General features: G+C 24.7%; 1 protein-coding gene across 1 annotated transcript; it reads left to right on the plus strand.

The window, feature by feature from the left end:
• Nucleotides 1–4,793: 4,793 nt before the first annotated feature.
• On the plus strand, nucleotides 4,794–6,907 carry LOC101510606 (cyclin-D3-2-like). The gene is made up of 4 exons (XM_004501494.4): nucleotides 4,794–5,589; nucleotides 5,680–5,884; nucleotides 5,982–6,112; nucleotides 6,254–6,907. Exons 1-4 carry the CDS (start codon nucleotides 5,140–5,142, stop codon nucleotides 6,539–6,541), a joined length of 1,074 nt encoding a protein of 357 aa, XP_004501551.1. The 5' UTR covers nucleotides 4,794–5,139; the 3' UTR covers nucleotides 6,542–6,907.
• Nucleotides 6,908–13,642: the final 6,735 nt, after the last annotated feature.

A 13,642-nucleotide genomic window follows, 5' to 3' on the forward strand; every position in this document is an offset into this window, starting at 1 on the left:
TATTATTACTTTATTATATTAATTATAATTGATATAACTTTTAAAATATTTTATATATATACATATGAGCAAGTGTAGACAAGAAAATCTAAATCTCATTGTCAATAGAGATAAAAACTTAAATTTTATATAAATTTATAATACGTTATCAATTTATAATAGGTTATGAATTTGTAGTGTTTTGTAGATAATAAACGTTCGAGTTAATAGTGTATAATATTTCTTCTCATTTTTTAAATCATAATTTTAATTGAATAGCAGATGTTATCGAACGCTTTAAATATTTAATACGTTAACTTAATTACAAATTATCAATATTTTATTTGTCTTTCAAAAAGCTAGCATGACAAAAAGCCAAACTCGGTGATCTTGCAAGAAGCCCAATAAAGGATCGTCTAGTGTACTATATATTGTAGAAAGCTTTCATGAGTCCCAATAAATTAAGGACTTTATTTTATTTTAATTTTCTGTTTTGGATTTCGATACTCTTTTTGCAAAAAAAAAAATATAAATTATGTTCTGCGATTGAAAGGAAAGAAATCATCCACTTGCTTTCTCATCCATTCAGACTCTCAGAGAGTTGGCTTGTCTGACTTTGACCTGTTTATACGAAGTAGGATATGCTTGCTAATGGGGAGAAAGTTTTAGGAAAAAAAAACACCTTATCTATCGTGGAAAAAAACATACTTAAATTATATTAATATTCACTGTCTGCAATATAAGAAAACTGTAAATAAAAAGTTTGATTTTAATATTCACATTCTGCAATATAAGAAAACTGTAAATAAAAAGTTTGATTTATTTTTTTTATATATTTAAAAAAGAAACAATTTATCTATAATTTTTTTCAGTAAGAATTAGAGATTCATAACCAATTCAACAAATAATTTTATTTTTTTTCTTCTCAAATTTTATAGTTATTTAAATTTTTTGTAGTACTATACTACATCCATCACTAGAGAAAACTCATTTGGCAAATTAACAAAAATTAAGAAAAATATTCTTTTAAAAGTATTAGCAATCAATAGTTTTAGTTATTCTTCAATATAAAGAGTACAATTTAGAAATGAATATTAATTATTTATAAATTTAACACTAAATATCAATTTTTTAATTTATTAAATTGAATGATAGATGAGGTAATTTATTTTTTACAAAAGATTAAGTAATGTTTATAAGTACTAGAGTTTGGTGCACGTACAAGAGAGTAATAATTGAATACTATTGAGAAAAGTAAGTTGTTGTGCTGGAAAGCACGACCAAGTTAATTCCACAATTCACAACAACCACGATGAATTGATATCTATCATAGATCACCTTTCAACACAACAATGACCAATTCATCACTTCCCTTCACTGATTCTGTCTCACCTGCTTGCACTAGCTATTATACCTTTTTCGTGCATTTCTCTTTATCATCCCCACCCACCCAACTTTGTTTTTTGAATATCGAGCCTACAAAAGAGCCACACTACAATTGAAAACAAATATGCAAATAGAATACCTACATATTGGAACCTCAATTGACAAATAATTAAATTATTTAATTAAAGATATTATTATATAGCATTTGTGTATTATGTATTTAATTAAAATTTTAAATTAAATATATTTATCTTTTTACTTTATTGTTTATATTTTAGATTGAAAGAATATGAACTATAAAGAAATATTTATTTTAAAATATTAATTATTTAAATAAAATATTATTTTTATATCTCGAAGGTTAAATCAGATACTCTCAATTGCATAATATTTAAAAAAATAGATATATTTTCATCGAAGTTGAGACAAACTTATTTTTCTTAATTATCAAATTATAGTAAATAATCAATGTATCTCTTTGATGTGATTAATAATATATTTTATATAAATAATTTATACAAATTTTAATAATTAATAAAAAATTTAATAATATAAATTTATATAAATAAGAAAATAAAATAAAAATTTGAAAAAAGAGTTAAAATATATATCACTATATACCCACACTAGTATATTGATATTTTGAAGGTGCATGTCATGAGTTGGCTAATTCTTGGAGTAGCTGAAAAGACATGCTCTATAGACGACTATAGCTCTCTGTTTCAGAATAGTAGTCCTTCTCTTCTCTGGTTCTAAGCTTCGCTGCTTTGTTGCTGTTAAATTTATTGTAATGGGTCAATTGCAGCAGAGACATCTCTTTATCGTACGACAAAAAGAAGAACTGTGTTGTGTCCTTTTGGATTGTGTTATATATTACTAGTAAATTATGTTGGAAAGCTCATACTTCCATAATTGTCATGTCTAATGTCTAATGGGAATGAAAATTAATTATTTACGTCTCATTCTAAAATCTTCTTTGGACTTCGACATTAGATTCACTATTCGGAATCAATATACCATGCATGATCGATGCATGCGTTTCTTTGTCACAACTTCGCTTAGAACCCCAAAACTGAACTTTTAAGAGAGAAACAAAATCTGTCTACTATTATCATTATTATCATAATTAAGAATCATCACTCAAGACGCTAGAGATTCAGGGGTGTTGTTTGACTAAATCAATCAAAAACAATAAGTTGAATTATTCAACGTAAAATTATAAAATTTCATTTTTTTTTATAAAAAAATTATTACATTTTTATATACAAACATAAATTACATTTTTATAAATCACTTTTGACTAAAATAAAAGTTTGAGATTCAAATTCAATTATAAGAATACAGTAGTGTTAAATCTCTTTAGATATAACTTTTTTGTTTAGTATAATCTCATACAGTTTGAGATATGATATTCAGATTACAAAATAAAAATTACATTATTTAATTTATTTAGTTTAGACAAAATTATTTCTTAAGCAATTTCAATCTCTACTAAAATATGTATAATAGTATTTGAGAATTCAAATTTTTGAATGTTTTTTTAAACATGTTTAAAATATTATGAAAATATCCCAACAAAAATTTAGAATTTTTAAACTTATAATGAATTAAATAAGGATTTTTTAAATATTATAAACTCAAAATAAAACCGTTTTATTGTAGATTTGATCTCCTTATTTTAGCTGAATCGCGAAAGTAGTCTTCCAATTTTGTTTTTCTTTAGTTTTGGTCCCCAAACAGAATTTTGATCCAAAACTTGATGCATAAATTTCACGTACCCAAAATAAAATTTCATCAAGTTTTAGACCAAAATTCTATTTGGGAGACCAAAACTGAGGAGAAACAAAATGAGGGGACTACTTTTACGAACTAAATTGCGATAATTTTTTGTGGATAAATTTTTTATAATATTATAAACATATTTACAATACTTCATTTAAAAATATATGTTTATGTTTCATTAAAAACTAAAATTAGTTGTATGTATGATAATTTTATATAAACTAATAAATATAATTTTTTTACATAGACTAAAAACAAAAAAAACAAAAATTTACATTAACATTAACTAGGTTATTCTCTTAAGTTTACATTAAAAATATCATATAAACTTCTATTTTAAGTAGTTTTGTAAACAATCTATCACACACGTTTTTTTTATTTTAAATCTAGTAATAAAACTTACAAACACTAAATATGAATAAATTGGTAATGTGAGTTAAAACTCGTGCCATAATATGTAAAATTTCACCACAAGTTTTTTACTTATTCGATAACTTCTCTGGACAGATCAATTCATGTAGACATCTTTTGACAAGACACTTGTTAATGCACTTAATATAAAAATATGCACTTAATATAAAAATATGATATCAAAATTACATTGTATATTAACTTTTTAAAAGTTAATTTGTTGTTTCTTCCACTAAAAATACAACTAGTTGATTTTTCAAGTTTATTTAAATATAGTGTAATTTATTAGCTTGTTTAAAATTTTATTTTAATTAATATTTTTAGATTTAGTTTTGAATAAATTAATAAGTTAATAGGTTTATAAAATTAAAGTTTTTTTTAAATAACATGACATTTCAAAATAACTTGACTTTATGAGATATATTTTATTTTTATTTTATTATGATATATTTAAATATATCAAAAGTTAATGTAAAATAATGTGATTAAATTACTAAAAATTAACAAATTTATAATTTAAGGTAAATTTTAAATTCAAATGTATAATAATAGTGATAGAAATAAGAAGTATTATTTATTTTTACAAGTAAATTGGTTTTGATAGCATCATTTTTATTTAAGTTCATAGGTTGATCTTTATTTAAATAAACTTAAAAATATTAGTTGTCTATTAAAAAAATAATATGATATAGACTTGTCATAGATTAAGTCATACATTATTGTTAGGAGGCCGGAACTAAACCCACCCTAACAAATAACTTTTTTGATAAAAAAAAAGTTGTACTTCACTTTTTTTACTTTTCTTAAAAAAAGCTTCTGTCCACTGTCACTTACCTAATTATACAATTGAGTAGTGTTAATAATATTATTTTTATTACTCTATTTCTAACATTAATTTTTGTATTTAATAAAATACATTTGAATTTTATTAAATCGATTACTTCATATGAAATCGATTTCTAAAATAATAAGACACATTTTATTCGATAAAAAATGAGTATTAAAAAGACAGTGAATAAGACACCTATTTTATTCAATAAAGAATGAGTATTAAAAAGAGATGAATAATTGACTATTAAAAAGAGAACAAAAAAAAAAGTGTTATTAATATTACTACGATCCAGTACAGTTTTACCTCCACGCCGGTTTAAACTTAAACATTCTATACAAATTACTAGCAAGCAACAAGACCATTTATTTAACATATATAGTTTGACAATTGAATTGAAATGACACGAAAGGGAGAGAAGAGGGATCCATTAAATCTTAGGGCACAATTGTCACGTGTCATGTAATTAGAAGCATGGCCCATTATTCATTCAGGTCTAACTAAGCCTACCCCTCCCAACAAAATTATCTTATATTATTATTATTATTGCTTCCGTTTTCGAAATCCACCAATTAAATTTAATAACACAATCTTCATTATCATCCTCCTTCCCCTTCTCATCTCTCAATTCTCAATTCTCAATTCTCAAATACCATATGCTTCCTCCATAGAACCATTTCACACCCTTCCTTTTTCTATCTTCAATCATTAACTAATTATTCAATTCATCTAATTAAAAGATCTATTCTAAAATGGATACTCTTTATTGCTCAGAACAACACTGTGAGGAGGAACAACAATATGAACTACAAGATTACTATTACTGTAACAACACCACCACAATTACAAACTTCAACAACATTCCTTCTTCGTTTTTACAAAAAGACATGTCTTGGAACAATGAAGAGCTGAAATCACTTTTAGCAAAACAGCAAGAAAACTCTATATGCATCTTTCTGGAAACAAACTCGGTTTTGGAAAGTGATCGAAGAGAATCGATTGAATGGATGATGAAAGTGAAAGTTTATTACTCTTTTTCTGCTCTAACAGCTGTTCTTGCTGTTAACTACCTTGATAGGTTTCTGTTCAGTTTTCGTTTTCAGAATGAGAAGCCATGGATGACTCACCTTGCTGCTGTTGCATCTCTTTCACTTGCTGCTAAAATGGAAGAGACCCAAGTTCCTCTTTTACTAGATCTTCAAGTATGTTTCATTGTAGCTCTTGATGGAAACAAAAAGCACTAAACTTGATGTTGATTTTTCTCATTTATGATTGCTTTCAATTTTGTGTAGGTGGAAGATAGTAGATTTTTGTTTGAAGCAAAAACGATTCAGAAAATGGAGATTTTGGTGCTTTCAACACTTGGATGGAAAATGAATCCAGCAACTCCTCTTTCGTTTATTGACTTTATCATAAGAAGACTTGGATTGAAAGATCGTCTTTGTTGGGAGTTTCTTAAGAGGTGTGAAAGTGTTCTTCTATCTATCATTAGATCAGGTAACTTTTCAGTAATATCTTCGATCTATTATTATTTACTGATAAAAAATTTATGTTCTGTTTCTCATCTCAATTTTTTAATTTTTTAACATTGCAGATTTCAGGTTTTTGAGTTATCTACCTTCTGTATTAGCAACAGCAATAATGATACACGTTTTCAACAGTGTGGAGCCTAATTTAGGAGATGAATACCAAATCCAACTTCTTGGTATTCTTGGAATTAACAAAGTAAGGGAATTTTCAGTCAAGAATTTGTATTAATTATTTGAGTTTTTTTTCTTCTTATATTACATTAGTATAGTATAATGTTATTGTTATTGTCATTATTAGTACTTGTGTAATTAATGAAATTGATGTTTATGATTACAGGAGAAGGTGGATGAATGTGGGAAGCTAATGTTGAAAATGTGGACAGGATATGAGGAGGGGAAGCAATGCAAGAAACGCAAGTTTGTGTCAATTCCAAGTAGTCCAAATGGTGTAATGGATGTGTCATTTAGCAGTGATAATTGGAATGATTCATGGACAATAGCAGCAGCAACAACAGCTAATTCAGTTTCATCTTCACCTGAGCCTTTGTCTAAGAAGATCAGGACTCAAGATCAGCTTCTAATAAACTCTTCTACCAATTCTGATTTTCTCACCATTCCTCATTAGCTACTCAAATTCAACTTCTTCACCTTTAATTATGCATAAAAAAGAATTAGCCTTTATGTCAAGTATCCTTCTTTTTTTTTTTCTCTTTTCGAGGGACAAATTAAATTGCCAACCATCTCTCACTTGCCTACTCATACATCAATTGTGATAGACTATCCTTGAACCTGAGATGGACCTATGGGACCAGAGCAGAGATTATTGGCATTTTATGAGGAACAAATTTATATATAATGAAATAATAATAATTATTATATATAAAGAACATGAGCATATCAATTAGTGTATTTAGTACTGTATCTTGTACTTCATCCAAATGAAACCACTTCATAAACATCCAAATCAATATCAAATGAGTTTAATTTTTTATTTTATTTTTAAACTTTTACTCTCTCAACTATCTTCTCATAATCAATCTATTTGATTTTTTTGATAAATAAAAAAGAAAAAGTTATATTTTTATACCAGTATTATTATTATGTGTCGATGTATTGAATACTATATATATTAAGCTTTATTCAAATTTAAATAAGAATAAGACAAGCAAAATCATCCTGAGTAGAGTTATTCTCTATCCATATTTTGATATCCAGCTTTATTAAAAAAAAAACAGCAAATAATATACATAAAGATTTCAAAAGTTAATAAAAGATAATCAACAAATTTTTTTAATCTTTTTAAACTAATTTCTTATTAAACCACGTGTTCACAAAACATAGGTAATACGTAAGACTTTTATGTATTGACAAATAAATCAAAAATCACACTTAGACGACAAATGAAAAAAAAACTAAAATTATGTAAAAAATCATATCTTTTAAATATTTGGAGATCATTTTAAAAATAAAAAATAAAATCTTAAATCACCTCTTTAATAATTTTATAAATATTTATATTTATTTATTTTTGTAAATATTTGTTACTTATATAAAAAAAATGTATGTAAATTTAAATCATTTAAAATATCTCAAATTTATTGTAAAATCAATCAGATACACTCGTTTGATATAAAAAATATTACTTTTTAAAATTTAAGGCATTAATCACAAATATTCAAATATTTTATAAATTTTCAAAGACACTTATTAAAATTTTCTTCTATTAAAAAACAAAGTTTTAAGAAGCGCACTATGGTCAATTATTCCTTATATTGTTTATTTTATAACCCACTTCTTTCTTACCATATCCTTAAAAGTAATGAGTCAAAATCAAATGCACAAATGGTACGATTTATAAGCAAATAAGTACATCTTCTTATGTATAAGACTAATTAAATTATGAATATTAATATAGTTAGTGATAATATTAATTAAATTGATTAATAATTGATATTATTTTTATAAATTTATCTTTTTGAAAAGAAAAATAATTTATCTTATTCATCATAGTATTTGTTGTTAATTAAAAATATAAACTAGAAAGTATTAATAGTATTTTAGTAAAAAATAATAGTTAAAAATTTCAGGATCTAGTAGATAATGCGCAAATTTGGTATCCGTTAATCAAAGAGAATTGTTAATAAATGTTCTAGAGACATTGTTTGATAAATCTAACTCATTATAAATTGATATACTTAATATTTTTAATAAATAATTTTTCGTTTATAATTATTAAACAATGCTTTTAGATCATATCCAAATATAACATTTTAAAAAATTCACTTAACGTTTTTTAGTGAGACAACTCAAATTTATAATATATATTTAAAATTTCGTCTCTAAATTTCTTTTTTTTGGTACATTTTTTCTCTAAAATTATTTGACTTAAAATATTATTATTATTATTATTATTATTATTATTATTATTATTATTATTATTATTATTATGATATTTCATATTCTCTTTTTCAATTTTATACTTTCCAATTTACAGAATTACTAATATTTTAATATTATGAAATCCACTTATAAAATTCTTTAAATATATAACTTCAATTTAATTTATAGAACTCAAAGTCACTCATAATATACACAATAAGATTTTTAATGATGCTTTTGGAGTACTTAATAGCAAAATCATACTTCAAAATTCAATATACTTCCTCTATTCAGAATAATCGTCATATTTATAAGAAACAATAGCCCTCAAATAATTTTTTTTTTATTGTAATTTTAATATTTTTTTATCAATTATAGTCTTTAATTATTATTATACAAATAATATGAATTATGTATAATTTATTATTGATCTATTATGTATTTATAATAATTGAAAATAACTAATAATTTACAAAAATAGTATAATAATTTTTTTAAAATATATTTTTTAATTTATATAAAACAATAAAATATAATAAGTATTTTAAGATGCTGCGAGTATAAAATTGATGGAGTAAATGGTGAAAATTTGAAAATGAATTAGATTTGCATGTGCGAGGAGGAACATGTTGTCGGCCACGGCACTTATGTGGAATGAAGTACGGGTATCAATGAGGGCTTATTTATTGCTGTGTTGACCTTCTTGCGGTGACTTCACTTTGCGTTTGAATTGCAATTGCAATCATAGTAAAAACTGGTCACAAAATGAGCTATCCAGCTGTAGTAGCATCCTTTTTTTCGTATTTTTTTTTTATTACTTGTCCAAGTGTTCTCAAATTACAAGTAATAATAATAGCATTTGTATACTACTTTATAATATGAGATATAATTAAAATAGTTATTAAAAGTTTGAAATTTTAATAATAAATTAAAAAAGACATTCAATTTAATAATATATGTCATATTTTATAAACACTCGTTCTTTTATCTTCTTTCATTAGAAAAGATATAATATAATTTATATGTTTATTTTTTAAAAATAATATTTATACTTGAATGTATTAAATTTAATTTTTTTTATTTTAAAAAAATTGTAATATTAATGAATATATGTATTGAAAATAGTAACGGTATTACGTTTTTTACTTTGTCTTTTCTTGTTTTAGCAAAAGCCAAGGCGGACCTTGTCTGCGGTATTGTATTTGAGTATTGTTGTTTTTTATTTAAACAAATTCAAGTAAATGCTATGTATATTCAAACTTATGAATTTAAGAACCTATCCGAACTAGATTCGTGAGCATTACTTTGTGATTTTGAGGTTGGGTGGTAATACTTCGACGTTTAAGGAAGTAACTATTTTAAGTTTGAGATGTTAAACTTTTGAAAATGCACCTTTTATTATATCAGAATATTATAGTACATAATGTGAATGTTGTGTTTATTGAAGACAAAAACGTCCCATTCGAAGTATATTGTATGGTGATTTTTGTTTTTGTTTTTTTAATTCATAAAATAAAGATAAATGATGTTTTAGGGTTATAACTAATCATAGTCTAAGGTCAAATGAAAGAGTTGAATTTGTTTCTGTGTTGTTTTTAAGTTTTGAAAAATTAACTAAAAATAATAATTATCAAACATCGAATATATTACTGATTTGAATTACGAATTAAGTCGTTATGTTTGTAGTTTTATTAAACTGTATATGTTTTGTTTCTGCAACATAAAAAACTGTTTCTAAAATTAAATCATCTAAATATGATGATTAATACCACTCATAATACATATGACCACACGAAAATATGAAAGAACAAAAGATTTCGGAAAAATGATAGAGAAAATTTGAGAGGAAGCAAAAAATGGCAAAAAGAGAAATTTCGGAATTTTTTAGAGTTTTTAATGTATTTTCTAAACTAAATTGATTCTTCAATTTACAGAGAAATTGTAGGTTGCGAAAATTGGAGTGTATAACGGATCGGATGTTTACTTAATGGTTTTATTTTTTTGAATATTAAAAAATAATCAACCACTCAAACTAAATCAAGTCGGACGACAATGATATCCGTATAGTGGTCAATTTAAATGTCTTATCTCGTTTTCACAAAATTAAATACCTTTTAAAATATACCTTAAAAACATATGTCTATTTTAATATGTGATATACTTTTATGCGAGACTTCTTTAAATTTATCAATTTACACTACATTAATTTATCAACAACCGCCGCTGCTTTTTGAAAATTTTAAATCAAATTAGATTGTATTTGGGTGAGGTTGAACATCATCATCATATCATTGTCGGATCTCCTTATAGAGAGGCAGTGAGATCTGAGGGGATTATTGTACTTGCATCTATATGATAATAGCAGTATTAATTATCTAATTTCTAAAATATAAAAGGAAAAAATAAAAATGACAGAAGGAAATTTTTTTATGGCTATGACAAGCAAAAATAAAATAAAACACAAGAAGAAAAATTGTTGCGCCAATCATCTTTTTCTTTCACTAATTAATCAAAAAGAAAAGTTGTGTTCGGTGGGTATGTCAATGGATTTTGAAGCTCAAAAGTGCAAAATTCGTTTCCATCCTCTCCCAAAAAGAATCACAAAGTTTTTATTGACATTTGATCTTCAATCAAACGGAAGGGGTTGTGCCCACTCACCAAACGAGTCATAGTCAAGTATAGTAATTTACTCGCATCTCAAAATTAACATTAATGTATTTTAGCACTTTCAACTGTACAACATTATGTCTGGTTTAACTGTATATATTGTTTTATAAATTTGTAGATATCAAAATCAATTCTAAACTTATAGATTTGATTTTAGTTTATATAGATATTTTCAAATAGAATTGATTTTATTTTTATAATTTATTATATTTAAAAGTTAAAATTTATAAATTTGGGGTCAAAAAATTTTTTTATATTGAATTTTATTGTTAAATTTATTTTTACAATTAATATTCTTTTAATTAAAATTAATTTTATAAATTTAATTCATTTAAATTATTTTTAATCAATCAATCACAAGTTAAGTGGATTCTACACTATTATAACATCATCTTAAAGTAAAGAGAAATATTAATAAAGGCAATAAAGACAGTTGTTAAAAGTCTTAAATATATTAAAATTTGTGTAATTTTTCATTTAAAATTTTTAAAAATATAATTTTTTATATTCTTAACAAACGCTTTTAGAATATTTGTTAACATAACCCTAAAGAAAATTATTCACTTTTTATTGCCGCCCTGAAGAACAATTAATTCATGATGCATTTGTCCTTATGTCACATTGTCATGTAGATGCATTCCAATGGTCAACTTAATTAAGGACCAACTTTATGAATCTAAGGATAGGCTAAATACCACCTTTTGAGTTATTCTTAGGCATTTAGGTTCTATGTCATAGCAAATTCAATATTCGTGCATCTGAATAATAGATGAAGATTAGGCAGTTAATATTTTGAGTTGTGCTTTAAACTTAATTTGCTTAAATTAAGTTTAAATATATTACAAGTTATTTTAATTTTTCATCAAATGACTGAGAATTATTGTGCTATAACCGAAGTTGTTCCATAAAATCCATAATCCATCTTGTTAAATATAAGATAATTTTATGTACAAGTGTATTAAATTTATGATTTTTAAGTAATGGTGCATTTTGACTTTGAAAATCAACACATACTCTTGTTGAAGAATTATGTAATTTTCTCAATAACTTTTTTTTCATAATGTGATGTCGGGTTAAGATCATTTTTATTATTTCGTTTTATTTAAAATATTTTAACATATATTAAAAATATTTAAATTTATCAAATATCACATTATTAAATTTATATTTTCAAACATTGATAATAAAACAAATAGAGAATATCATTACTCTTTGATGCCGGGCAAAAGTAATGTTTGGTGTGTATTATAACCTGAGAGTCATAACCTCTTTATTTATAAAATCCGGAGTAGAGTTAACTATTGGTATTTTATTTTTAATACCTGTCACAAAAAATATAATTATCTTTTAGTCTGTACAAATTAAAATTTCAAATCTTATTAGATCACTTTTAATTAGACTTTACTTTAAGTGACAATTCACAATTGAAAAATATTCACATGTAAAGCAAATATTAGATCAATGTCCCAATACATCGATTACAACAAAATAGAAAAAATAACATATAACTCCTTGAGTGTCATATATAGGTAAGAATTGGTTTTAAATTTGCTAAAATAACTGATGACTAAACTAATACATGCTTATATATATTGAAGTATATGACAGGGATTTTTGGTTTTTGTATTTACAGAATCAAAATTATATATAATTTAATTTTATGAAATCTCATCTCTCATATAAAATCTTATTTTAAATCTAAAATATTCAACTTTAAATAAATTTATAAATATATTTAAATTCAAAATCATATAACCCTTCTTTCTTATACTCCATTGGCTCAATGAAATGTAACTAAAGAACACGCCACTTGAGTTTAACAATTTTGTTTTAGTGGATCTTGCTTCTGTCTTGTTCATAGCATGCAAGAGAACACACACAAAATCCCTTACATGTGCTTTTCTACCTCTATTATCGAAGGGGACCATTTGCTTTGACTTTATTCCATTTTTCCTCTAAGAGCTTTCTTTTTTTCTTTATGGAGGGAGGGGTTTGTGTAAAACGTTTTCTTTTATCAAGAAAAATTATGGTAACTTTTACAATACTTCGTCAAATTACAGTGCATAGCATACACTATTAATTAATAAAATATACAAAAGGAGAAAGAAAAAAGTTAAAGGTGAGGAATATTGAAATTGCAGGTGACACGGTGTGTAATACTGATCTTGTATTAGGTGGTAAAAGACTGCAGAATGCAGTAGTGCGTATTTCAACTTAAAGAAAAAGAGGAACCAGACAAAGTGTGGTATGTATATAAATGATGTAATTTTATTGGGTGTACGTATAAAATAAATTATTGTGGTTAATTGGTATTTTTTACATTAGGAATTGATCTCTAAAAAAATAGAATTAATAAACATCGTACTAGATGTGGTCAAATCAAAGTTTGATTCAAAGAAATGAAAACGCATATGCCATTGCCAATGCAGAAAAATGAGATAATGCCAAGGAATGGTTTAATGCATGACAGAGCAAATTAGACACCAGGTATAGTCACTGATATGCAAACAATCGCTTACTATATGAGATAAGACGTTTCTTTTAATAATATAATGAGATCTATCCTACAATTTTGAGTCACCGTCCCCTTTGTTTTTTGAGTTATATTATTCGAGTAAATTATTAAAATATTAATTTATGATGTATAACAGTATGGATTATTTTAACAATAAATAATATT

Source organism: Cicer arietinum, chromosome 5, assembly GCF_000331145.2.
Source record: "Cicer arietinum cultivar CDC Frontier isolate Library 1 chromosome 5, Cicar.CDCFrontier_v2.0, whole genome shotgun sequence".
NCBI lineage: Eukaryota > Viridiplantae > Streptophyta > Magnoliopsida > Fabales > Fabaceae > Cicer > Cicer arietinum.